Raw genomic sequence first — 25,985 nt, forward strand, 5'->3', positions numbered from 1 at the left:
TGTATACATTATCCCCAAATGATAGGATGAGTGTAACTTTTTTAATGCTGGGTATCCAACCTCTCAAGAATGGAGCGCAGCAGGGCCCTGTCTAAATGGAGGGGGGGTCTGCACACCTACGCAGCATGACTCCCTGTGGGACTGCTGGGATTGATGAGCGCTGTTCTCGGCTTCCTCCCTACAGTCCCAAAGAGAATGAATGAAGCAGAAGAGAATGTGCCCGACCTCTGCTCCATTCTGAAAGGACTGTTTTGCGCTCAGTCCCTAGCATTGTTTTGGGGGGCACGAGTCATCGGCTTCCTATAGATAGTTTAATTTGTATACTTGGTGCGGCCATTCTAAATATTTTGTGAGTCATGTATACAGAGTTTCCAAAATATATTTTCTCCTACGCCTCATTGGGGTACACAGGACCATGGGTGTTATGCTGCTGCCACTAGGAGGACACTAAGTAATACAGATAGAATAGCTCCTCCCCTGCAGTATACACCCTCCTGCTGGCTCCAAGTGAACCAGTTCTTGCTTAGTGTCTGTAGGAGGCACTTGGGTCTGCTGTCAGACCCCACCGTTTTTATTTTTATTCTATTTTTCCCTTAACGGAGCGAATGAGGGCGACGGATCCTTTCTGGGTTCCGATCTCCCCCGAACCATCAACAGGCAAGAACGCGGAGCGTCCCTCCCCGTACCCTTTTCTTCACCGTTGGATGCCAGCCCTGAGCTCACTTTATGGGCAACGGTTCCTACTCGTTCCGATCTCCCCCCTCCATAGCAGGCGACCACATGGAGTAGCCCTCCATTTACCTCTCCTGGAGCCAGGTGCATAGCCGGACATGATGTTTATGGCGTCCGTGCAGCTCCCCACTGCATCACCACTGTTATAGCGGATGATGGAAGGCAGCAGAAGCTCTCCACCCCCTCCCTGATTATGGCGACAGTGGATTGAGCACCGGCCCACCGCATCTACCGTGAGTACACCTGCGGGGCCGAGGCGTTGGGGGGTCCTGGTCCCTGGGATAAGGGAGGTCCGCAGATACCTTAAAGCCCGGGTCCGTGGATCACGTTGGTCCACACAAATAGCGGTCGCGGCGCTGCATGCCGCAACCGCAAGCTTAAAATTTAGCCCCCGGCTTTTTCTCTCTTCCAGGCCGGAACGTTGGCTCCGCCCACCGGCAGTTACCGCCGCCCACTCTCTCTGGCGCTTGTCGTTCTGCGAGAAGCGCCTTCTCTTCCTGATCTCGGCGGCCATCTTTGGACACCCACAGGGCTGATGCTGCAGCGCTGCTCCAGCATTTTGAATCACAGCTTCAGGGATTAGCGATTTCTGTGGACACATTGCGGACCTCCCCCGGGGACTCAAGACACAGGACCTGGGTAAGGCTACTTTCACACTAGCGTTAACTGCAATACGTCGCAAATGCGTCGTTTTGCCGAAAATACGCATCCAGCAAAAGTTCTTGCTGGATACGTTTTTTCGTCATAGACTAACATTAGCGACGCATTAGCGACGCATTTGCGACACATTGCCAAACGTCGCGTCCGTTTTGCGACGCTTGGGCGTGTGTTAGCGGACCGTCGGGAGAAAAAAAACCTTACATGTAACGTTTTTTGCTCCCGACGGTCCGCTTTTTCCGACCGCGCATGCGCGGCCGGAACTCCGCCCCCACCTCCCCGCACTTCCCCGCACCTCACAATGGGGCAGCGGATGCGTTGGAAAAATACATCCGCTGCCCCCGTTGTGCGGCGGAGACCACGCTAGCGTCGGGAATGTCGGCCCGACGCACAGCGACGGGTCTTTCCCGACGCTAGTGTGAAAGTAGCCTAAGCTGCAGAAACATAGCTTAACCCTTCCCCTGCTAGTAAGCGCTCTCCTCAAGGCTACACTATGTCTCAATCAAAGCCTAACAAAAAGTCTGGGAAAACCCACACTGTGTTTATTGCTGCTTGTACGTCTTGTAAGGTATCTCTACCCCTGGGTCACAATACTGCGTTATGCTCAGCTTGTGAACCGGTGACTGCTCAGGAACCACCTGTTACTGATACCGAACCCAGTGAGCCTAGTCCCCCTGAGTGGGCTACCTCCCTTACCCGGTCTATGGCATCCTTGGCCAAAGCGTTAGACTTGTTCCGAGACCCTTCCTCTAACCAGGGCACTCTTACGGACAACGCTTCCGATGATCGGAACCCCTTGTACACTAGGGGTCGCACCTTACCAAAGAGCTCTCGCTCTTCCAGGAAAAGGACTCATGCCTTGTCCCCAGACCATCACCGGAATCGGGTTCTGAGAGTTCCATTTCTCGCTCCCCCTCCCTTGGGGCTAGTAGAGAACCTGTCTCAGAGGATGATTCTGACGCGTTCCTAGATCAGAAATTTCAACACGATCAAGAGACTCTCGACTCTCTCATTGAGTCCAAAAACAAGGCCCTGAAGCTAGATGAGGAACCTTTATCTAAAACGGATCATGCTGTGTCCTTTAAGAGGACGAAGCGGGCTCACAGAGTGTTCGCCAATCATCCCGAATTTAAGGAAATCGTTGAATCTCTTAGGATCCATCCAGATAAACGCTTCACAGGGCAAAAGCCCATGGAGTCAAAATATCCCTGATCTAAGAAAGGATTGGTCACAGTCTCCTCCGGTAGATCCTCCAGTATCGTGCCTAGCTACTAAATCTATTTTATCCTCTTCAGAGGGCGCCTCGATTAAAAACCCCACCGATCATCAGATCGGCAATATGGCTCGTTCAACTTTTGAAGCCTCCGCAGCCGCACTCTTTCCATCTTTTGCCGCTGCGTGGGTGGCTAAGGCTATGACCCATTGGGCTGAGGTCTTGTCTTCAGCTGTTCTGGATACCAGTCTTCCCCCCGAGGTAGCAGACCTTGCTACTCAGATAGCCAGAGCTGGGGATTTTCTAGTGACCGCCTCTCTGGATGCCGCTGACTGCGCTTCTCAAGCAGCAGCAAACGCCATCACCATTCGGAGATCCTTATGGCTCAGGGACTGGCGTGCGGATTCTGCTTCCAAAAAGTCATTGACTTCTTTACCATATCAGAGCGGTCGCCTTTTTGATGAAAAACTCAATTAATTTCCGACGCCACTGGAGGGAAGAGTAAATTTCTCCCACAACAGAGACTCTTTCGGCCCTTCCAAAACCAGCAACAGCAGGCTTGGTCCAAATTTTTTCGTTCCAACTCAAATTGGTCCTCTACTTCCACATCTTCCGGACTCGGCCGGGCACAACGTAGGGATAGAGGTCCCCAGACCTCTTACAAACCTTCCCCTTCATGGAGAGGCAGGCCTAGGCAGTCAGGATCCAGGGGGTCCAGACCGGGCCTATCTCCCACACAATGACTCCCTGTGGTATCCGGAGGACACCCTCAAAGTAGGCGGCCACCTGCTTTCCTTCAGCGACGCGTGGCTCTCGGTCGTTCACGACGAATGGGTCTGTGACCTAGTGTCCTCCGGATACAAGATAGAATTCTCTCTTCCACCAAATCGTTTTTTCCTGTCTTCTCCTCCCAGGGCAAAGGCATCAGAGTTCTTCCAAGCCACAAGCGCTCTAAAGTAAGACGGGGTTATTATCCCGGTCCCTCAAAGCGAAAGGTTTCAAGGTTTTTATTCAAACCTGTTCATTGTTCCCAAGAAGGACGGTACAGTACGGCCCATACTGGACCTAAAACTGCTGAATAAGTTCGTCAGGGTACGACGGTTCCGAATGGAATCGCTTCATTCTGTCATCGCCTCCATGGAAAAAGGCGAGTTCCTGGCGTCTATAGACATCCAGTACGCGTACCTCCACATTCCAATTTTCCCTTCTCACCAGAGGTTCCTTCGCTTCGCAGTTCAGGAACAACACTTCCAATTAGTTGCTTTGCCCTTCGGCCTCACCACCGCTCCTAGGGTATTCACCAAGGTCATGGCGGCCTCCGTGGCCATCATTCACACCTGAGTAGTGCGTGGTGGTGCTACCGAATCTAGACGATATCCTCCTCAAAGGCCTCTCTTTCCGCGCCTGCAAGGAGGCTGTGAACATCACAATAGATTCTCTTTCTCGCCTGGGTTGGAAGATAAACTTCCAAAAATCTTCCCCAGTACCGGCTCAGCGAATTTCCTTTCTAGGAATGATACTGGACTCGTCCCAGGGGTTGGTGCTTCTTCCCCCGGAAAAGATCCCAGCCTTACAGCGGGAAGCTCAGAAGCTCTCTCAACCTCGCACTCACTCTCTGCGCTTCAGTATGAGAGTCCTCGGCAGGATGGTAGCAGCCATGGAGGCGGTTCCATTTGCCCAATTACACCTGCGTCCCTTACAGCATGCCCTCCTGGCTGTTTGGGACAGGAGCCAATTCTCCCTCGACCGTTGGTTCTTCCTTCACCAGCGAGTCAGACAGTCTCTCAGGTGGTGGACATTGAAGTCCTCCCTGAATCAAGGGAAGTCTTTTCTTCCAGTACATTGGCTAGTTGTGACAACAGATGCCAGTCTTCTAGGCTGGGGAGTTTCTACATCACACTGCTTGGGGCCGCTGGTCACTTCAGGAATCACGCCTTCCGATCAACATCTTAGAAATTCGGGCAATCAGGTTAGCCCTTCTCCAATTCCATCCCAATGCGGGTCGTCCCATCAGGATTCAGTCCGACAATGCCACTGCAGTGGCATACATCAACCGACATGGGGGGAACCCGCAGCATTGCAGCCACGATAGAGGTAGGCTACATTCTCCTTTGGGCCTATAAAAACCGTTCATTGATTTCTGCGGTTCACATCCTGGGAGTGGACAATTGGGAAGCAGATTTCCTCAGTCGTCAAGGCCTCGACTCCGGGGAGTGGTTTCTCCAGCCGGAGATCTTCCACCAGATCTGCTGCCGCTGGGAAACTCCGGACGTGGACCTGATGGCCTCACTGCTAAATTCCCAAGTTCCCGACTTCATAGCTCGGTCCCACGATCCAGCAGCCATCGGGGCAGATGCACTCGTACTCCCGTGGCATCATTTTCGACTTCTGTACATATTTCCCCCGCTCCCCTTACTGCCGAGAGTCATCAAGAAGATCAGAGCGGAGGGAGTACCAGTAATCCTGATTGCGCCAGATTGGCCGCGCCGGGCGTGGTACGCGGAACTAGTTCAACTAGTCGCCGATGTTCCCTGGCGATTACCGAATCACGCAGACCTGCTATCACAGGGCCCCATTTACCACCAGAACTCCGAGGCCCTGTGTTTGACGGCATGGCCGTTCAGTCCTGGGTTCTAACCCAGGCAGGTTTCTCTCCGGAAGTCATCTCTACCATGATCAGCGCTAGAAAGCCTACGTCTATGCGCATTTATCATCGCACTTAGAAAACCTTCTTTTCCTGGTGCAACGACCGGGGACGTTCTCCTCTTGAATTTTCCATTCCTTCCATCCTCAAATTTTTACAAACTGGTTTGGACTTACATCTCGCCCTTAGTTCTCTCAAGGGGCAGATTTCTGCCCTGTCCGTTCTGTTTCAACGCAGGATTGCTAACAGATTACAAGTGAAGACGTTAATTCAGGGAGTCTCCCATAAGGTGCCGCCCTATAAGATGTTGTTGGAACCATGGGATCTTAATCTGGTCCTCGGAGTCTTGCAAGAAGCTCCTTTCGAACCTCTACAGGAGGTTTCCCTGTCCTTTCTTTCATGGAAGGTTGCCTTTCTGGTTGCGGTCACATCCATTAGACGAGTCTCAGAGCTGGCGGCTTTGTCTTGTCAGGTTCCGTTCCTGAATTTTCATCAGGATAAGGTGGTTTTGAGAACATCCCCGTCCTTTTTGCCAAAAGTTGTCACATCCTTCCATCTCAATCAGGAGATTGTATTACCGTCACTCTGTCCGGCACCAGTACATCGCATCGAGAAGGCCCTCCACACACTGGATTTAGTGAGAGCTCTCAAGAGATAAAAAATCGTGATATTCTCACCTTCCGGCGTCCCCCGCAGCCTTCCCGCTCCTCGTGATGCTCCCAGCAGCTTCCGTTCCCAGTAATGCCTCGCGGCAATGACCCCAGATGACGTAGCATCACGCGAGACCGCTACATCATCACAGGTCATTGCCGCAAAGCATCACTGGGAACAGAAGCATTGCGAGGAGCGGGAAGACTGCCGGGGACACCGGAAGTTGAGAATATCACGATTTTTTATTTTAATTCTTTTTTTTTTTTTTTTGTTCTTTACAGGTATATGGCTCCCAGGGCCTGGAGGAGTCTCCTCTCCTCCACCCTGGGTACCATCCGCACATGATCGGCTTACTTCCCGCATGGTGGGCATAGCCACATGCGGAAAGTAAGCGGATCAATGCATTCCTATGTGTGTGGAATCCCCGCGATTCCACACAAAGAATGAACATGCTGCGTTTTTTTCCGAAATACGATTCCGCCGCGGAAAAAAAACGCAACATGTGCACAAAAAATGCGGATTGCATTCTAATAGGATGCTTATTGTATGTATTTTATTGCGTTTTTATAGCGTAAAACCACAAAAAATCCTGAACGTGTGCACACAGCCTTAAGGTTTGGACAGCATTAGTAAATCTGCCCCATAATCTCTGGTTTTGCTTCTGCATAGCTTTCAAATGTGCACGTAGCCACATAAACGCTAATCAAATTATTATATTTATGACAAATATGTGCAGCAATGTGGAGGAAGGTGATAAGTGAACAATATCAGTTTCGCCCTTATAAAATACTTATAATCACCTCTGCTGCCAGTGTCGTTCCAGTGGTGTCTGCAGTGGCTCTCCCAGAGATTGCATGACATTGTTACGCGATCGCTATGGCAAATCAGCTCTGGCTTCACTTTCCTCTTGTTTAGACGTATAACATACATCCATAGGAAGTGAGAGAGTAACAGCGTTACCTTCCTCCAGATGTATGTGATTTGTCTGAAGGCAGGAGAGCGATGCCAGCACTGATTGGGTGACCTAATAGAGAGCCAGCGCTGATTGGGTGACCTAATAGAGAGCCAGCGCTGATTGGGTGACCTAATAGAGAGCCAGCGCTGATTGGGTGACCTAATAGAGAGCCAGCGCTGATTGGGTGACCTAATAGAGAGCCAGCGCTGATTGGGTGACCTAATAGAGAGCCAGCGCTGATTGGGTGACCTAATAGAGAGCCAGCTCTGATTGGGTGACCTAATAAAGAGCCAGCCCTGATTGGGTGACCTAATAGAGAGCCAGCGCTGATTGGGTGACCTAATAGAGAGCCAACACTGATTGGGTGACCTAATAGAGAGCCAGCGCTGATTGGGTGGGGTGACCTAATAGAGAGCCAGCACTGATTGGGTGACCTAATAGAGAGCCAGCGCTGATTGGGTGGGGTGACCTAATAGAGAGCCAGCGCTGATAGTGCTGGAACAGCACCAGCAGCAGAGGTGATATGTATAATTATTTTCAAGGGGGAAAAGTAGGGATTGAGGAGGGGTTCTGCAGGTAATGGAGAACACATTTAATAATTGAACATGTCTACAGCGAAGACCCTGTAATAATACGGTACATAAAAATATGAAATAAGCAATGTCATATATTCCAGGTAATTTATAGGTTTCTTCATAAAATAAATCCTAGTAAATGTGCCCCAGTTTGCGATTGTATTTAGTTTAAATGGTGCAAATGAATTCACAGGACCCGTTTCAGCGCCACGTTACCAATCTGTGTCCATTGAGCCTTTAGCGCCACCTCCTACCGTCCAGCAGCCGCGGCTCTTCTTTTGATTAGCTGGCCTGGTGCACCGTCACATGTGCTTCACTCCACAACGATGAGATCGCACTAGGCCAGGTAATCAAAGGAGGAGGCGCAGATACCTGGAGCTAGAAGGTGGGTCCCATCCAGGAGCCACTGATTACTGAAGTTGCCACTCTATTGGGACCTGTGAATGGATATATACCATCCCTAGCACTCAGCTTCATTTACGGCTGTACTCAATATTGTGTGTGTGTGTGTGTATATATAAATATATTTTTATATGAAAGGCATGTTAGACTGACCCAGGGCAACTTTTTTTTTTATAGATGATAGAAAAAGGAATAATATTTTCTAGTGTATATTAGTCCTTGGGGAAAGCAGATTGAAGACCAGATAAACAATATGAAGACTATTACAGTTCTTGCAACCACCGACACACTAATAGGTTAATGTTTGTGGGAAAGTATGGATTGATAAAGGTGTACACCGTGTACAGGTATCCGTTCAGCATAGAAGTAACGTGTCCGTCTTTGTGTTGCAGCACACACATCCAGGTGATGCAGCCCGACAATAAGTACATAACGCGCACATCCTGCGGGACGGAGGGCTTCCGAAATGCCAAGAAGAGCTCATCAGTGGCCGCTCAGACAGCCGGGCTCTCGGCAGCGACGGTAAGTAGAGGCAGCAGTATTGGTGACATTATATAATCTGTATGTCTTCATTCACATGGTATTTTGTGTTGCTTTTCACAATAAAGGTCGGCGTTTCAAAATGCTTTTCAAGATATTTATTTTCAGACTGTAATAAAAAAAGAAGTGTGGTTAAGTGGTAATGCTTACCTATTGTGTGATCTCTCGTTTGAAGAAGTGTCAGCCTGTCCGTAAGCAACAAACGTTTTTGTGCGGTATTTTTTTTTAATAGTCTCCTTTTAAATTAAATTTACAATTTAAACCTAATCCTGTGGATAAATTATTGGTAGCAATGGGCAAAAGCTGGATGTTCTAATAGAAATCTTGTAGAGAGTGATACGCAGGTTGCAGACATAGGACTCTTCCTGTTTGATGCCTGAAATTTGTGATTTTGGCAAGCGAGAGGTTAGGGCTGTAACGTCCACTAGGTGGCAGCCCCCTCCTTCGGTTGCCAGACAGGAGACCCTGGTGTTCCATAGATTGTGTTTTCTTTCTTCCTGCCAAGATTTCCCAGCGTGATTAGCCGTACAGGCAGGTCACAATGTTTCACTTCACAAAATAAAACTAATTAGGACAAGGCTGTGAAATGATAAACCCATCAGAGTTTTCTGTGCACGGTTACATAAAAGGCCTTCGTGACCTGCACGCCCATTGTTACTGAAATTACTACTTCATGTTGCCCATAGTACGACCTCGGAAAGTTTTCCAACAGTATTACTAAGTAGCCGCTTCACAGACAAGAAAACATCAAGCAAGAATATAGCTGAACTGTTTGTATGTAAAGTGTGTGTGTACATGTGCGCTCCCTCTATACATTGTGGCATTCTGATCCTACTGATTGGACACACGTTTCTTAAATTGCCTGAGGTTAAAGGAAATCTATCACCAGGTTTTTGTCATTTACTCTGAGAGCATCATGATGTAAAGGCAGAGACCTTAATTCCAGCGATGTGTCACTTCCTGGGCCATTTGCTGTAGGTTTGATAATCTCCTGCTGATAAATCAGTGATTTTATCACTAGAGGGCTAATAAACCTACTTCCAGGTAGTCCTCTATATTTATGAGCTCTGTATAACCCCGCCACTGATTGGCAGCGTCCTGCCTATGCACAGTGTACACAGAAAGCTGCCAATCAGGGGTGTGGGTGCGGTTATACAGAGCTCAGCATTCAGAGAACTGGTGGATCTGCAGCAGAGAAAACAGTGATGTTATCAAAACTACAGCAAGCAGCCCAGTGAGTGATACATCACTGTAATCAGATTCTCTGCCTCTCCATCAGTGTTCCCCAACTCCAGTCCTCATAGCCACCAATAGATCATGTTTTCAGGATTTCCTTTGTATTGCACATGGGATAACTGCATCCCCTGCACAGGCAATAATTCATTTACCTGTGCGATACTAAGGAAATCCTGAAAACATGACCTGTTGGGGAACACTGCCATACATCATGCTTCTCTCAGATCAGGTAACAAAAACCTGGTGATAGATTCTCTTCAGATTTTTTTTTTTTCAGGATACCAATTCAATACAATCTTGCACCAGCTAGTAAAAAGCCTAAAGCTTGAGCAAATCCTTTATTTTTTAACTTGAGGTTCAACCCTCCTAAGCCGTATATATGGCCATATAGGTCATAGGAAGCTGAACAAAATGATACCTTGATATGTGTGATCTGATGTCTTATTCCAGAGAAATCTGTGTTTTTCCAATATGTAAATGAGCTGTTCCAGGACTATGGACTGGACACTGATCTGCATGAAATCTGCCTCCAGAGATTATTATAAATGAAGGGGTTCAATACCAGTGTGATGTGTAATGGCCGCTCTCCTGATCTCACTGCAGAGCTGGGTGTGATTATACCTGACACATCTGCAGGTTCCTTTTTATGTATTCAGCAATGGTTTCTTCCTTGGCTTTCGCCCATAAAGCTCTGCATATGGTACTTGTTGAAACTATAACCCCAGACTGTTCCAGGTCTTCAGATGTTTGACATGGTGTTTTTTTACACCATTCGCACCAAACTTCGACCTCTCTTGTCAATTTTCCTCTTTCCCCCATGTCCAAGGAGGTTCTTGATGGTTCCATGCTTCTCAAACTTCTTAATAATATTGCGCACTGTTGAAACTGATCTACCAAGTTCCTCGGAGATGGCCTTGTACCATTTGGAAGCCGTGTGTTTGCGAATAGTAGCAGTTCTGATGTAGGAACAGGGCCTACCATGTGGCTCTTTAAAGCACTGAAGCCATCATTCATTAGCATTAATTCAAGTCACATGGTCACCGACAATTAATCACAGGTGATTCTCATTTGTCATTTACCGGAGACAATTAAAAATGTGTTTCCATATTAATTTAATGTAAAGGGTGCCAATAGCAGTGCCACAGCAAGCTTTAGGTTTTTCTATTTTTCACTCCCATTGTTTTTTTTTTTTAAATTGTTTAAAACTCTTTTATATTTTATATTTAACTGGAGTGCTCTATACAACAAAACTGTTTCACTTGATTCATTTTTTTCAGGAGATATTCCACATTATGTCCTTTAAACTTCATGGGTGCCAATAATGATGAGCAGAACTGTACGTATCACACTGGTAATGGCCCCCTTCATTTATAATAATCTCTGGAGGCAGACTTTCATGCAGCTCAGTGTCCGGCCCATAGCCCTCGAACAGCTCATTTACATATAAGAAAATGTGGATTTCTCTGGAATAAGACATCGGATCCCAGATATGAACAAAAGTTTGCTCCAGATTTGCAGTGAAATCTAGAGATAGTCTTTGATATCTGCCATGTGGCTGTACCATACAAAGACCAATGTGATGCCAGCCAGAGATTATTCATTCCGTTATAAGAAAAAACGACCAAAGCGTGCAGATGGCTGACCTTGTGGGCTGTACGGAAGGTTTTTGTTTACCTTTAGGCTATGTGCACATGTCAGGAATCTTTGCAGAAATTTCTTGAACAAATGCAGGAAATCCGCATGCGTTTTTGGTGCGGATTTTTCGCGTTTTTTTCCGGAGCTTCCCAATCCATTAAATAGCTGGAAATCCACAAAAAATCTGCAAAATCAATGAACATGCTGCGTTTTTTACCGTGATGCGTTTTTTTTTTTAAGAAAAAACCGCAACATGTGCACAAAAATTGCGGATTGCATTCTATTAAAAGGATGCTTAATGGATGCGTTTTTTCAAGGTTTTATCGCGTTTTTATAGCGAAAAAAACGCAAAAAATCCGGAACGTGTGCACACAGACTTAGGCTGCATTCACACATCTGTGTCACGGTTCAAGTATGGGCAGGGATTCCCAGACAGGTCATGGGTCTCCTGCTTTTGAGGCTGTCCAGCTCAGGTCAGGGGAGCCACAGTCGGTCCGTGAATAAAGGTTGGCACTCAGACCATTACATGTGGATGTGTGAATGCAGCCTTAGTGACAATATGTCTGGCTGTATACCGCGCTAATTGTAGAGTTTAGGAAGATTTAATTCCCTTGCTCAGTTTATGGACCGCAGACTACAGGCTGCTGTGTTTGGCTTGTCTCTTACTGTTGAAGGGTCTGATTGCTAATTCTGTAGTGGGAACTTACCGTTCAATGGCTTTACGTAAGGTGGGTTTGTCAGTGTTAATCCTGCTGGTTACCTTGTGTACCTGAGAGAGGCCCTTGTTACAATGACTGGGATCTTTCAGAGCTCCGGCACATTTTAGAAATAACTTGTCCATTTCTCGACTGATTCTGCTTTTAGGAACTGTTGAAATGTGAGCTCGCTGACAGTTCTGCTTTCTAGTCTTTTATCTCCACGGGAGCCGACATCTAGTCAGTCTACTAAGGTGTCTGGGCTACAGCAGGTGTTCATGCTTCTACGTCCCGTCCCAGTCTGACTGCCATTTACGTCTTCGGAGAAATCTGCATTACATTACAGGAAAACCCCAGACTGTTTATTTTAATGGATGTGAGCTCCAGAGATTGGGGTGGCAGGGGGGACAAGATGTGGTTGGTAAAAGAGCAGCTGTATCTAGGCACGGCCAAAAACACCGTCTCTTGCTTAAAAATGGAAGGCCCTCTTCCCAAACTCCACGCCATTTACAGACAATGCGTCCTTCAGCTTGATGGTCAGTAGGTGTTCTGTTAAAAGGCATTTTCTGTGTGTAGATTAGTACCTGGCTGTTCCTTTTTTTTTTCAAGCTGGTACCCCTGCAGCTTAATTTATAAGCCACTTTTTCCCTTACTAATTTTCTCCGTTTGCCACTTTGTATTTGTTTTTTGCTAGGTAGATCAGTATGGGTGTTTCCTCAACATTAAGGCAAATTATTATTCACATTTTACTCCCTTTTGTGTTTTTAATTTGGTTTTCTCTTAGATCGAATATGTAAGAGCTCATGTAGGAATTCTTCGCGTGCTCATTAAGTCAACTCCGTCACTTGGGATGCCTGGGACTTCCAGAATTCTTAGTATTTCTAAATGTGTGTTGCCTGTTTTTGTTTTTGTTTTTTTTATATATCGTTTATCTTTTTTTTTTTTATTCTTTCAGAAAGCTGTTGATAAAGGAGTTCTTCATGTCAGAGTGATTGTGAAAGGCATGGGACCCGGCAGAGCGGTAAGCATTATTGCACAAGTTGTCACGGACATTAGTACTGTTCTGACATTTAAAGGGAACCTATAACGCTGGGCAGAATGATATGTACAGTACTATGCAAAAGTTTTAGGCAGCTTTTGGGGAAAAATGCTTCAAAACATGCTTTCAAAAATATCCGTGTTTAAAAGTTTGCATTTTGGTAATTGATAAAAAAAATAAAGTGAATGAACAAAAGGCAAATCCTAATCAATATTTAGTGTGACCACCTTTCTCCTTGAAAACAGCATAAATTCTTCTTTATACATTTGCACACTGTTTTTGAAGAAACTCTATGGGAAGATTGTACTAAACGTACTGAAGATCACCTTCCATCTGTTCATGTAATCCCAGACATACTCAATGTTGAGATCAGGGCTCTGTGGTGCCATATCATCACTTCCAGGAGTCCTCGTTCTTCTTTACACTGAAGACATTGGCAGTATGTTTGGGGTCCTTGTTCTGCTGCAGAATAAGTTTGGTGCTAATCACACGCCTCCTTCATGGTATTATTTGATTATTTGATAAGTATCTGCCTGTATTTCTCAGCTTTGATGATATCAAAAAGTGGACAAGACTGTAGACGCAGTGGTCAACCGAGGAAACTTAGTGCAGCAGATGCAAGACAAATCTTGCTTACTTCCCTTTTGAAGTCAGTAGATGTCCAGCCGTGCCATCAGCTCAGAACTAGCTGCAACCAGTGGGACCAGCTACACCCATCTATTTTTTAGAGAAGTCTGTCCAGAAGTGGTTTTCATGGAAGAATTATTACCAAAAACTTTACTTTTTACATGGAAACACGGGCAAGTAACTAAACTACACACAGAAACATAGAAGCTGGGTTTTAAAAAATGACAGCAGTTCATTTCTATTGAGGAGTCAAAATGTGAAATATTTGACTGTGAGGCTATGTGCACACGTTGCGTATTTTTCACTTTTTTTGGCAGTTTTCCCAAAAAACGCTTAAATTAAGCATCCTATCATCCTTAATGCATTCCGCAATTTTTTTGCACGTTGCGTTTTTTCCCGCGATAAAGACGCATCGCGGAAAAAAACACAGCAGGTTCATTAATTTTGTGGATTTTTCGCAGATTTCCCGCTATATTATTGCATTGGGAAGCTCCGGAAAAAACGTGAAAATCTGCACAAACGTGCAAAAAAAACCGCCTGCGGATTTCCTGTGAAAGTAGTCCGGATTTGCTCAGTAAAATTCTGCACACTTTCCTGAACATGGGCACATAGGCTAACAGAAAGCAGTTTGTTTTCCGAAGAACTGGAGAGCGATAAAATGTCAACAACATAAGGCAACAGTGAAGCATGGTGGAGGATACTTGCCAGTTTGTGTCTGCATTTAAGTAATTGGAGTCTCGGATTTGGTTAGGATTAATGTTGTTCTCAATGCTGGGAACTACAGACAGATATATATCCATCATGTAATACCATCAGGGAGAGGTGTAATTGGCTCCAAATTTATTCTGCAGCAGGACAACACCAAACATACAGCCAATTAATAAGTCTGCAGTCACACAAAGTGACTGCAGACTTGTCAGTTTTGACCGGTCAACATCTTTAACGTCACCTATTGGAACTACTACACATAATGTTAAGAAAAATATATATAAAAGTTTAAATCTCCCCTTCACACAGTCTTTCTTGTTGTTGTTTTTTTTTTTTAATAAACAAAATAAAAGCAAAAAATCCAAATTTTCAAACAGATCTGTGAGGTTTTGCCTGTGTAGCTTCATTTTTTTTTCTTGACAGTCAACTGATCATAATGGTGATAATGCCTATGTCTGTATCATGCCAGGAAGTTATTTTGACAGCTCTTTTGGGACCAAATTTGATGTCAGACCTGCACATAACCTTTCAAATCATGTACTTTACCTCTAATTTATGTATGTCAAGTGCCTCAATTGACATTTACTGATGTGAGGAGACCTACAGTAAGGTGAAGGTCAATAGCTATTTGTGCTTCCGACCATAGACTGGTAGATGTCACATCTAGGGTCAGTGAGGCATATGCAGGGTCTGAAACCACAAGGTGCCTCCAACACACAAGTAGCCCAGCTATTAGCATGTTTTAACTCTTTGTGCCATCGAGCGCTTGTCATGCATAAAAGTGCTGCTCTCCAGCACAGCGTGATTCTTAGTCAAATCCGCTGATCAGTCTAATTTAAAAAAAAAAAGAAAAGAAAATGGAAAAAAGCAGGCTGATACTGTGTACGCTGCCTAAGACTTCAATTGACAGTTTTTAGAATTTAGTGTTTTGTCTGTAAGAGAACCAAGCGTGAGATGCTCCAATTTTCCGATTTTATTTGCAAGGCTAACCATTGTATTCTAGATCTGTAGCCCATTTATGACAGCCTGATGAAACTGTAGACAGTAAGTAGAATAAATCCTATAAACAAATTACCCTTAATGAAGGAATCGCCTGGGTATATGTCTAGGTCTAATTGAACAATACAGGAACCAACCACTAGAGAAAACCAATTGAATTACCGGCTTTTATGTTATCTAGCGCTGTATGAAATATAAATATATATATGTGTGTGTGTGTCTCACTGAATATATATATATATATATATATATATATATATACATATACCTTCACTGTGCGCAGAATTATCAGGCAAGTTGTATCACGTGATACTTTTTATACTTGTTTTCCTACTCCAAGCTGTTCAGGCTTGAGAGCCAACTACCAATTAAGTAAATCAGGTGATGTGCATCTCTGTAATGAGGAGGGGTGTTGTCTAATGACATCAAAACCCTATATAAACTGTGCTTAATTATTAGGCAACTTCCTTTCCTTTGGCAAAATGGGTCAGAAGAGAGATTTGAGGGGCTCTGAAAAGTCCAAAATTGTGAGATGTCTTGCAGAGGGATGCAGCAGTCTTGAAATTGCCAAACTTTTGAAGCGTGATCACTGAACAATCAAGCGTTTCATGGAAAATACCCAACAGGGTCGCAAGAAGCATGTTGGGCAAAAAAAAAAGGGGCAAAATAACTGCCCATGAATTGAGGAAAATCAAGCGTGAAACTGCCAAGATGCCATTTGCACCAGTTTTGCCATATTTCAGAGCTGCAACATTTCTGGAGTAACAAAAAGCACAAAGTGTGCGAAACTCGGGGACATGGCCAAGGTAAGGAAGGCTGAAAAACGACCAACTTTGAACAAGAAACATAAGATAAAACATCAAGATTGGGCCAAGAAATATCTTAAGACTGACTTTTCAAAGGTTTTATGGACTGATGAAATGAGAGTGAGTCTTGATGGGCCAGATGGATGGGCCAGAGGCTGGATCAGTAAAGGGCAGAGAGCTCCACTCCGACTCAGACGCCAGCAAGGTGGAGGTGGGGTACTGGTATGGGCTGGTATCATCAAAGATGAACTTGTGAGACTTTTTCGGGTTGAGGATGGAGTGAAACTCAACTCCCAGACCTACTGCCAGTTTCTGGAAGACAATTTCTTCAAGCAGTGGTACAGGAAGAAGTCGGTATCGTTCAAGAAAAACATGATTTTCATGCAGGACAATGCTCCATCACATGCCTCCAACTACTCCACAGCGTGGCTGGCCAGTAAAGGTCTCAAAGAAGAAAAAATAATGACATGTCCCCCTTGTTCACCTGATCTGAACCCCATAGAGAACCTGTGGTCCCTCATAAAATGTGAGATCTACAGGGAGGGAAACCAGTACACCTCTCGGAACAGTGTCTGGGAGGCTGTGGTGGCTGCTGCACGCAATGTTGGTCGTAAACAGATCAAGCAACTGACAGAATCTATGGATGGAAGGCTGCTGAGTGTCATCATAACGAAAGGTGGCTATATTGGTCACTAATTTTTTGAGGTTTTGTTTTTGCATGTCAGAAATGTTTATTTCTAAATTTTGTGCAGTTATATTGGTTTACCTGGTGAAAATAAACAAGTGAGATGGGAATATATTTGGTTTTTATTAAGTTGCCTAATAATTTTGCACAATAATAGTTACCTGCACAAACAGATATCCTCCTAAGATAGCCAAATCTAAAAAAAAAGAAACACTCCAACTTCCAAAAATATGAGTCTTTTGGGTTGATTGAGAACATAGTTGTTGATCTATAATAAAAATAATCCTCTAAAATACAACTTGCCTAATAGTTCTGCGCACAGTGTGTGTGTGTGTGTGTGTATGTGTATATATATGTGTATATATATATATATATATATATATATATATATATATATATATATATATATATATATATATATTAGTGTATATATACTGTACATATATATGTGTGTGTGTGTATATATACTGTGTGTGTGTGTGTATATATGTATATATGTATGTATATATATATATATATATATATATATATATATATATATATATATATATATATATATATATATACACACACACAGTACAGACCAAAAGTTTGGTGTCACACCTCATTACCTCATTTAAAGATTTTCCTGTATTTTCATGACTGTGAAAATTGTAAATTCACACTGAAGGCATCAAAACTATGAATTAACACATGTGGAATTATATACCTTTTGCTTTGATGACTGCTTTGCACACTCACGGCATACTCTTGATGAGCTTCAAGAGCTAGTCACCGGGAATGGTTTTCACTTCACAGGTGTGCCCTGTCAGGTTTAATAAGTGGGATTTCTTGCCTTATAAATGGGGTTGGGACCATCAGTTGTGTTGTGCAGAAGTCTGGTGGATACACAGCTGATAGTCCTACTGAATAGACTGTTAGAATTTGTATTATGGCAAGAAAAAAGCAGCTAAGTAAAGAAAAACGAGTGGCCATCATTACTTTAAGAAATGAAGGTTAGTCAGTCTGAAAAATTGGGAAAACTTTGAAAGTGTCCCCAAGTGCAGTGGCAAAAACCATCAAGCACTACAAAGAAACTGGCTCACATGAGGACCACCCCAGGAAAGGAAGGCCAAGAGTCACCTCTGCTTGTGAGGATAAGTTTATCCGAGTCACCAGCCTCAGAAATCGCAGGTTAACAGCAGCTCATATTAGAGACCAGGTCAATGCCACACAGAGTTCTAGCAGCAGACACATCTCTACAACAACTGTTAAGAGGAGACTTTGTGCAGCAGGCCTTCATGGTAAAATAGCTGCTAGGAAACCACTGCTAAGGACAGGCAACAAGCAGAAGGGACTTGTCTGGGCTAAAGAACACAAGGAATGGACATTAGACCAGTGGAAATCTGAGCTTTTGTCTGATGAGGCCAAATTTGAGATCTTTGGTTCCAACCACCGTGTCTTTGTGCGACGCAGAAAAGGTGAACGGATGGACTCTACATGCCTGGTTCCCACCGTGAAGCATGGAGCAGGAGGTGTGATGGTGTGGGGGTGCTTTGCTGGTGACACTGTTGGGGATTTAATCAATTTTGAAGGCATACATGGCAACCACAGCATCTTGCAGCGACATGCTATTCCATCCGGTTTGCGTTTAGTTGGACCATCATTTATTTTTCAACAGGACAATGACCCCAAACACACCTCCAGGCTGTGTAAGGACTATTTGACCAAGAAGGAGAGTGATGGAGTGCTACGCCAGATGACCTGGCCTCCACAGTCACCAGACCTGAACCCAATCGAGATGGTTTGGGGTGAGCTGGACCGCAGAGTGAAGGCAAAAAGGGCCAACAAGTGCTAAGCATCTCTGGGAACTCTTCAAGATTGTTGGAAGACCATTCCTGGTGACTACCTCTTGAAGCTCATCAAGAGAGTGCCAAGAGTGTGCAAAGCAGTCATCAAAGCAAAAGGTGGCCACTTTGAAGAACCTAGAATATAAGAAATATTTTCAGTCGTTTCACACTTTTTTGTTAAGTATATAACTCCAGATATGTTATTTCATAGTTTTGATGCCTTCAGTGTGAATGTACAATTTTCATAGTCATGAAAATAGAAAAAAATCTTTAAATGAGGTGTGTCCAAACTTTTGGTCTGTACTGTACATATATATATATATATATACACATACACTGTATATATGTTTACACGAATATTTGAGCCCATAGATCCATTCTATGTCCATTTTGCAAGCTGGCGAGATTCTCGCCGTAAGGATGCCATGCGGATGACACACGGATAATTTTTGGAGAACAAATCGCATCAGAATACGGATCACTGATCAGGAACTTTTCTGTGTAACTCGGCCATAAAAAACGGACCCTATTTTGATACGTTAGGTCTGACCCTGGCCTTAACGGCATAAAAAGTGCCAAGAGTTTGGGGCTGTCTGCACAGTGCATGTCATTAATGTCAGCCTCCGAAACATCTCTGCCTGTAAGCAATCATGGTTTTAATAAATATTATCCAATAATAATACTCAAAAGGTGGATATTACTTTTACTAGCAGTAGAGCTTTGGTAATCCATGCACGTGTGTATAGCTGTAATTGTGCAGCACATTAAGTTACAAAAAATCATTTGCAGAATCCATGGTAAAAAAAACGGAGACTGATCTTGGATTTCTATTTGCCTTTTTATGGATCTACACTTGAGCGCCACATTATTAATGAATAATAAATTCCAAGTGTGGCAGATTCCATGTCGAAGTCCTGTCTAGTAGTGACATGTCACTACTTTTTTTTTTCTTTCCTGCAAAGCCGATGTCAAATGCAGACAATTACACCTCATATGAACAACAGATCAGATTCCCATTGAAAATAAAGGGAGGTGGAATGTGCATGTTTTTCGCTCCAAAATCCAGATGACAATCTGTTATTTGAGCAATCCGTAAGGAAACTACGTCCTGCAGGCATCCGTATACTTTTCCATGAAAAAGCTGGTAGAAATAGGAAATGGTAATAAGACCTATCTTTAGGCTCATTTTTAGTAATCTCTTCGGGCCATTGATTATTCAGAACTGTATGTCTGGTTTCTAGTTATTTTGTAAAACTGTAAAGTGAGTTAGTGGACAATATGCCGCGCTGCCGGCAGAATGGAGACGTATATCCCAGTATGGTACAGTAAGGTGGTTTATTTCAGAAATAAATATCCATACTGGGATATACGGAAGCGTGGAATTTGTCCATCAACTCCCTTTACAGTCTGATGGTCACTTGCTGACCCGAGGATCCACTGCAGCTGATTTTCCACATTTATGCGTTTTTAACATGTTGAACATGTGAGTTTAATTTGAGTGCAAAATTTACTGTGTTTCTCGGAGACGACCCTATTTGCACTGATCTCTTCTAAGTTTCTTAATTATTTTGTAAGAAAAAGGGGGTTCACTTACATAAATGCAATACACAACTGCTGTAGCTTGTCTTTGTCTTTAAACAGACAAGATACTTGAGATCTAAGTCCATTTATTATCTGCCATTGTGATAAATCTGATGGATAGGTGACCTTCAAGTTTGGTCCTTCACTGGCATCAATAATGGATTCAATTGAAAATAACTGCAGATGGGGGATGTCGTCAGAGACGTCCATGTCAGTCATGTGGTCGTGACTTGAAAATTATATGAACGCTGCCTACAATAAAGAGTTAAAGGTTTATATTTTTAATTGTCCCATTGCAGTTTGTTATTAAAGTCTTAGGGCTCGATTCATCATTTGAGAGGTTTTTTAGTTTTTTGTTTTTTTTTATCTTGTGGCTTTTGCAGATGTTTATTGTACCAAATTGCTCAGAATTGCACACACTCATCGTGAATTTGGGGCAAATTCCAAAATGGTCTTTTTTCAGTCTTTAACCATTTTTGTGACTTTTTGAGCAAAACAAGTTGCATCTTTTTTCAAATGTCACAACAATTGCTGAAAAATGTTTGGTGAACATAGAATCACCCCAAAGAGGTTGACTGGGATACATTTGTAACACATTTTTTTTAACTTTTTTGAAAGGTTGGAAATCACAAATCAGGCGAAAACATCTGGAAACCCTAAACCACGCCCTAAAAAACCATAGGCAACCACATAAAATAGTCATCCAAAAAGGTGCAAACGGGGAGATTAATTTGGTGCAAAAACTGCAAAACAAACAATTGCAAATGCAATAATAAATTGCGCCCTTAATTTTTTGGGTCTATAGTTTCTAAGGAGACCCCAAAATCTCACTCGGTAAATGGCTCCATATTCATATACCGGCCCAGGCATGGATAGCTCTTTAGATATGTTTGGCTTTTGTTGTAATTGCTGTTTTTTTCCAAAGATATCTAAATAAATTATTGTTTAAATGATTGATTATTTTATTATTATCTTATATCTTATGTAAATTTCCAAAAAATCATAAATCAACTAACCAATCTCTGAGCTCCACACGCCAACGGTTCCGTTTTCTTTTCCGTCTGTTTACCAGACTCCAACAATGTTGTGACATGTTGACATTTAACCGCTGTAACCAATCATTGGCAGCTGTTTTGATGTGTTTACATCACTGAGGTTACCATTGCAACCCAGTGAATGGCTGCAGCGGTCACGTGTTGCATCAACACATTGGGGATCGGTAAGCTGAGCAGTACTCCTTCTGTATTATTTTAAGTTGTATGCTGTTTGTAAAATAAATGTTTTGGGGGTTTGGAAAACCCATTTTAGAAAATAAGGCTATGTTCACACTCAGTGTTTTTGAAGTGATTTCTTCTGCAGTCAGAACCTGCTCTCTTGGCAGTAAAAACGCTGTGTTCAAAATGTTGGTTTTCCTTGTGCTTTTAGGTGTATAATTTGTATACAGTACATGTTTAATAAAGTTAGTTTTTTCAACAAAAAACGCCACAGCGTCTTTTCACTTTCTCATTCTTTTTTTAAAAAATGTCTGAAATCTCAGCTTTCCTGGTACTGTAAAATGCTGCTTCTTTGCTGAAAAAAAAAAAAAAAAAAAGAAAAGCAGCAAAAATGCTGCTTGTAAACATAGTCTTTTAGGCTAAAACATTCAGTATGTCTAAAAGTACAACTAATACACTGAATTACACAACCAACCATAGAAAAGATGTGAGATCCTGAGTGGGTTTTATTCTATTAATTTTTGTCTTATTTTATTTTTATTTTTTTTCACAGCATGCCATCAAAGGGTTAACCATGGGAGGACTGGAAGTGATATCCATTACAGACAACACCCCCATCCCTCACAATGGTTGTCGGCCACGCAAAGCGCGCAGATTGTAAACAAGATCACAGTGGGGAAAGCTGAAACCTTCCCTGCGGTGATTCCAGCAGAACGTTCTAGAAGGAAGAAACCGCACATCTCTCCGTAGGGATCTTCCTGATTGACTACCAGTGTTGTGCCGTAATACCATCCTTTTGTGGGAAAATGCTATTTTTAATTTTTTGCTTGGTATACGTACAGATGTTTTTTGTTTTTGTTTTTTTTCAGCACCTCCACAAAATGGTTAACATGGACTCGGAGGCTGAGATTTTTGTGAAAAAAAAAAAAAAAAAAATATATATATATATATATATATACATATATATATATATATTTATTTTTTTTTGCTTTTAAGATGGCTATAATAAAATGTCAGGAAAATGTTTGAGCTCACCTTTTGTGTAGCCCGAGCCTCGTGCATTTCTTCTTTTTCTTCTGTCCTTGAAAATTACATGAGAATTTGTATTCTCTACAAAAATTACAAGTAATAAAAATCACCACATAGAAAATTGCTTTTACAAACAATAGGTTATTCCCTGGCAACATACTGCAAAAAAGCCTTTGTACACTGGAACCACAAAAAAAAGCTTTAGCATTCAAAAATAAATATCTTTTAGAGTGAATTTAGAATCGACATATTTTTTTTTCCGAATTTGCATAACTTTTTATAATCTTGTGCAGCACGATTGCTCTTTTTCCACACTCGTTACCAGCTGTAGAACAATAGATACGTGATTTTATTATCCTAAATAAGGTTCTATTTTGCTTGTTTTTTGCTTATTGACATAAAGTAGGGAGCAATACATCTACATGGTTTTTTGTTAGCCAAATGTTGTGGGGTTTTTTGTTCACGAAAATGGCCAATGTTTTCTAAAACAGTTCAACAAATGTTCCAGTACATGCTAAGTATTGTTTGTTTTTCTTAGTGTTTCATTGTTTTTTGTTTTTTTCATTAAAACGCACTTCAAACCCCAGCTAAACTGTATGTGGATGAAACTCCAATGTGGCGGGGGGTTTTGCTGCATAAGTGCACTTGTAACATTTTTGTTTGCCATGCTGAAATACATACTACATTTTTTGTTATATCTAATTTCACATCCAATTTTTTTAAACAAGTGGCTATTTTGTGAAGTTTTTATTTTTAATTTTGTTTTTTTTATGCAGTTTCTGGCTTATTTTTTAATGCAGAAGTATGGATGTTTATTATTTCACAACTGCTAAACTGGAAATGTTACAATTGAAAGTGCATTTTCATAATCTATTTGCACATATAAAATGAGACGAGGTTTCTACTCCAGCTACAATTGCCATTTGTTACGAATATATATTGATGAATGATCATTTTATATTATACATGCTCCTCACAATATCTTTTCCTAAAGTTGCTTGTTGGTTCGAAAGTGGACAACTATTTCAAAACTGTTCTGGTCAATCTAAACCTAGAGGCCATGTGCAGAACTACAAATCTTGGAACTTGGAGCTATATGAAACATATATATGAGGGAAGTTTTTTTGTGGCTTTTAGAATTAACATAGTCTTCATAAATCGAGGTAAATTTAATCTAGAGCGAAAGATTAGAACGACCAAGGTCAAGGGTGATGGTGGTTCTGGAGAAAATGACATCATGTTAGAAAACAAAGCTGTGCACGAAAAGTGTGCATTATGTAAGCAGAATTCTTCCTACCAATACTATTTTTTTTTCTGCAGCAAAAACGCTGCATGTAAACATACACTTAAAGCTTTCAACGTACATTCAAGCTAGTCTGTTTCCAGCAGAAGGAAGTGGCAACAATACCTACCTAACCAAAGGGGTGCACTGAATTTTTATTTTTTTTTTAGTAGTTTTCAGAACGGAAACTGAGAAGAACCTCCCAAGTTTTTGAGGCATATTATATTTTTTATGTGGATTTGGAGAGTTTTTGCTCAGTTTGTGCTGTAAAACCTTAGTTTATGTGCACACAGAGGTGTTTTCTTACTTGTAGACTTTTTGGAGTAGGCACTGAGCAGAAGCTGCGCCCCCTGGCGGCATGAACTCATATGAACTCTGTAGCGTGAGAAAATATTCAGAAACTTTCCCATGCTACAGTGTTCCTGCCACCAAGGGGGGGACCAGCTTCGGTGATGGCACCGCTAGTTACCGAAGCTCCGTTCCCTGGATTTCATTAATTCCCCAGTCTTTTACAGTTGGGAGCGGCAGCATTAGCAGCGCTCCCGGTTGTAAATGTATTTAACCCCTTGAGATGGATTTACATCATGGGACTTGACTGTACGGCGGACAGGTATGGGATACTGCTGCTTTTTTATTTTGGAATTTTTTACAGGCGAACAAGGGTCTTCAGTTGTATTGAGCGTACAATAAAGATAATGAAACCTCTGTGTTTATTTATTTCACTACAATACTTTATTCTTAATGTGTGTGTGAGGGTTTTTTTTTAACCCTTTCAGACTAGTGGCTTAATGATGGATAGGTGTCTTATTGACACCTCTCCATTATTAACCAGGCTTAATGTCACCTTACAATAGCAAGGTGACTTTAACCCCTTATTACCCCATATCCCACCACTACAGGGGAGTGGGAGGAGAGAGAGGCTAAGTGCCTTTTCTGTGGTGGCTGGGGGCAGATGTTTTTAGCTGTGGGGGCAGGGGGCAATAGCCATGGTCCCTCTCTAGGCTATTGATATCTGCCCTCAATCACTGGCTTTCCCTTTCTGGCGGAGAAAATTGTGCGGGAGTCCACGCCAGTTTTTCCGTGAATTATCCCTTTAACAGAGCTCCCAAATTTTGCACACACACACCCTACTAACATTATTAGTAAGGGTATATAAAAATATAACGGATATTCAATGGTTTACTGTATGTAAACCATGTCTCATATCCTGTCGGGTTCGGTAAGGATTTAGCAAAAGCTGACAAATGAATTACCAGCTTTTATGCTATCTAGCTCTGTATTAAATATATATGTGTGTCTCAATTATATATATATATATATGTATATATATATATATATATATGAGACTATATATGTTTTCATTAATATTTGAGCCCATGGATCTATTATATGTCCATTTTGCAAGCCGGCGAGAAAATCTTGCCATACGGTTGACAGACGGATATTTTTGGAGAAAAAAATTGCATCCTCGCATTGAATGGAGTTTGTATGTTCTCCCCGTATTTGCTTGGGTTTCCTCCAGGTACTCCCATTTCCTCCCACATTCAAAAGACATACTGATAGGGAATTTAGATTGTGAGCCCCATCGGGGACAGTGATGATGTGTGCAAACTGTTAAGCGCTACGGAATATGTTAGCGTTATATAAAAATAAAGATTATTATTGAGTACGGATGACATACGGATCCCTGTTCATGAACATTTCTGCGTAAAAAACGTATTTTTATACATTAGGTGTGACACCGGCCTTAGACTCAGCTGCAGGCTGAGCCTAACAAGCCACCGTAGCTGGAAGTCATCACGTCGGAGAGGTGAGTATAGCAGGGGTCTCCCACTGCTATCTTCTAAATGCCGCGATAGTCATCTTGAAGACAACGGGTTAACATCATTGGGACCTGATCTAATCAGGTCCCGATGCTGTCACCTGGCAGAGCAATGGCTCTGCACAGGAATCGCAGTGCTTGCAGGACTCTGGGAGTCCTGAGCGCTGTGAGACCACCAACCGTAGACAAATAGCGCTGCACAAAACCCTGCTAGCGCCGACTTATATCTACCGTTGCTGGTCATGAAGCAGTTAAAATCTCTCAAACAAGAATGTAAAGACTCTTTTCTGGCTACATAAAGCATTTACAAGCTGTGATAATTTAAAAAGTGGGTAATGCTAGTTACCAGCCATGCAGAATGCCAAAACGTTTGATTGGCCCACTTTCCTTTTTGTAATTTTTAAAATGTAAAAGATGATGAAAATAAAA

At 42.7% G+C, this 25,985-nt stretch overlaps 1 protein-coding gene across 3 annotated transcripts in view; it reads left to right on the top strand.

Annotated features, from left to right (window-relative positions):
* Positions 1-23,356, top strand: part of MRPS11 (mitochondrial ribosomal protein S11) — a 45,835-nt gene extending 22,479 nt beyond the window's left edge. For all 3 annotated transcript variants that reach the window (XM_077263451.1, XM_077263452.1, XM_077263453.1), the window contains 3 exons: positions 8,222-8,351; positions 12,891-12,956; positions 21,977-23,356. In XM_077263451.1, the coding sequence (XP_077119566.1) occupies positions 8,222-8,351; positions 12,891-12,956; positions 21,977-22,084 (304 nt within the window). In that variant the 3' untranslated portion in view covers positions 22,085-23,356. The remainder of the gene's footprint in view (positions 1-8,221; positions 8,352-12,890; positions 12,957-21,976) is intronic.
* Positions 23,357-25,985: the final 2,629 nt, after the last annotated feature.

This window comes from Ranitomeya variabilis, chromosome 5 (genome assembly GCF_051348905.1).
Source record: "Ranitomeya variabilis isolate aRanVar5 chromosome 5, aRanVar5.hap1, whole genome shotgun sequence".
Classification (NCBI taxonomy): Eukaryota; Metazoa; Chordata; class Amphibia; order Anura; family Dendrobatidae; genus Ranitomeya; species Ranitomeya variabilis.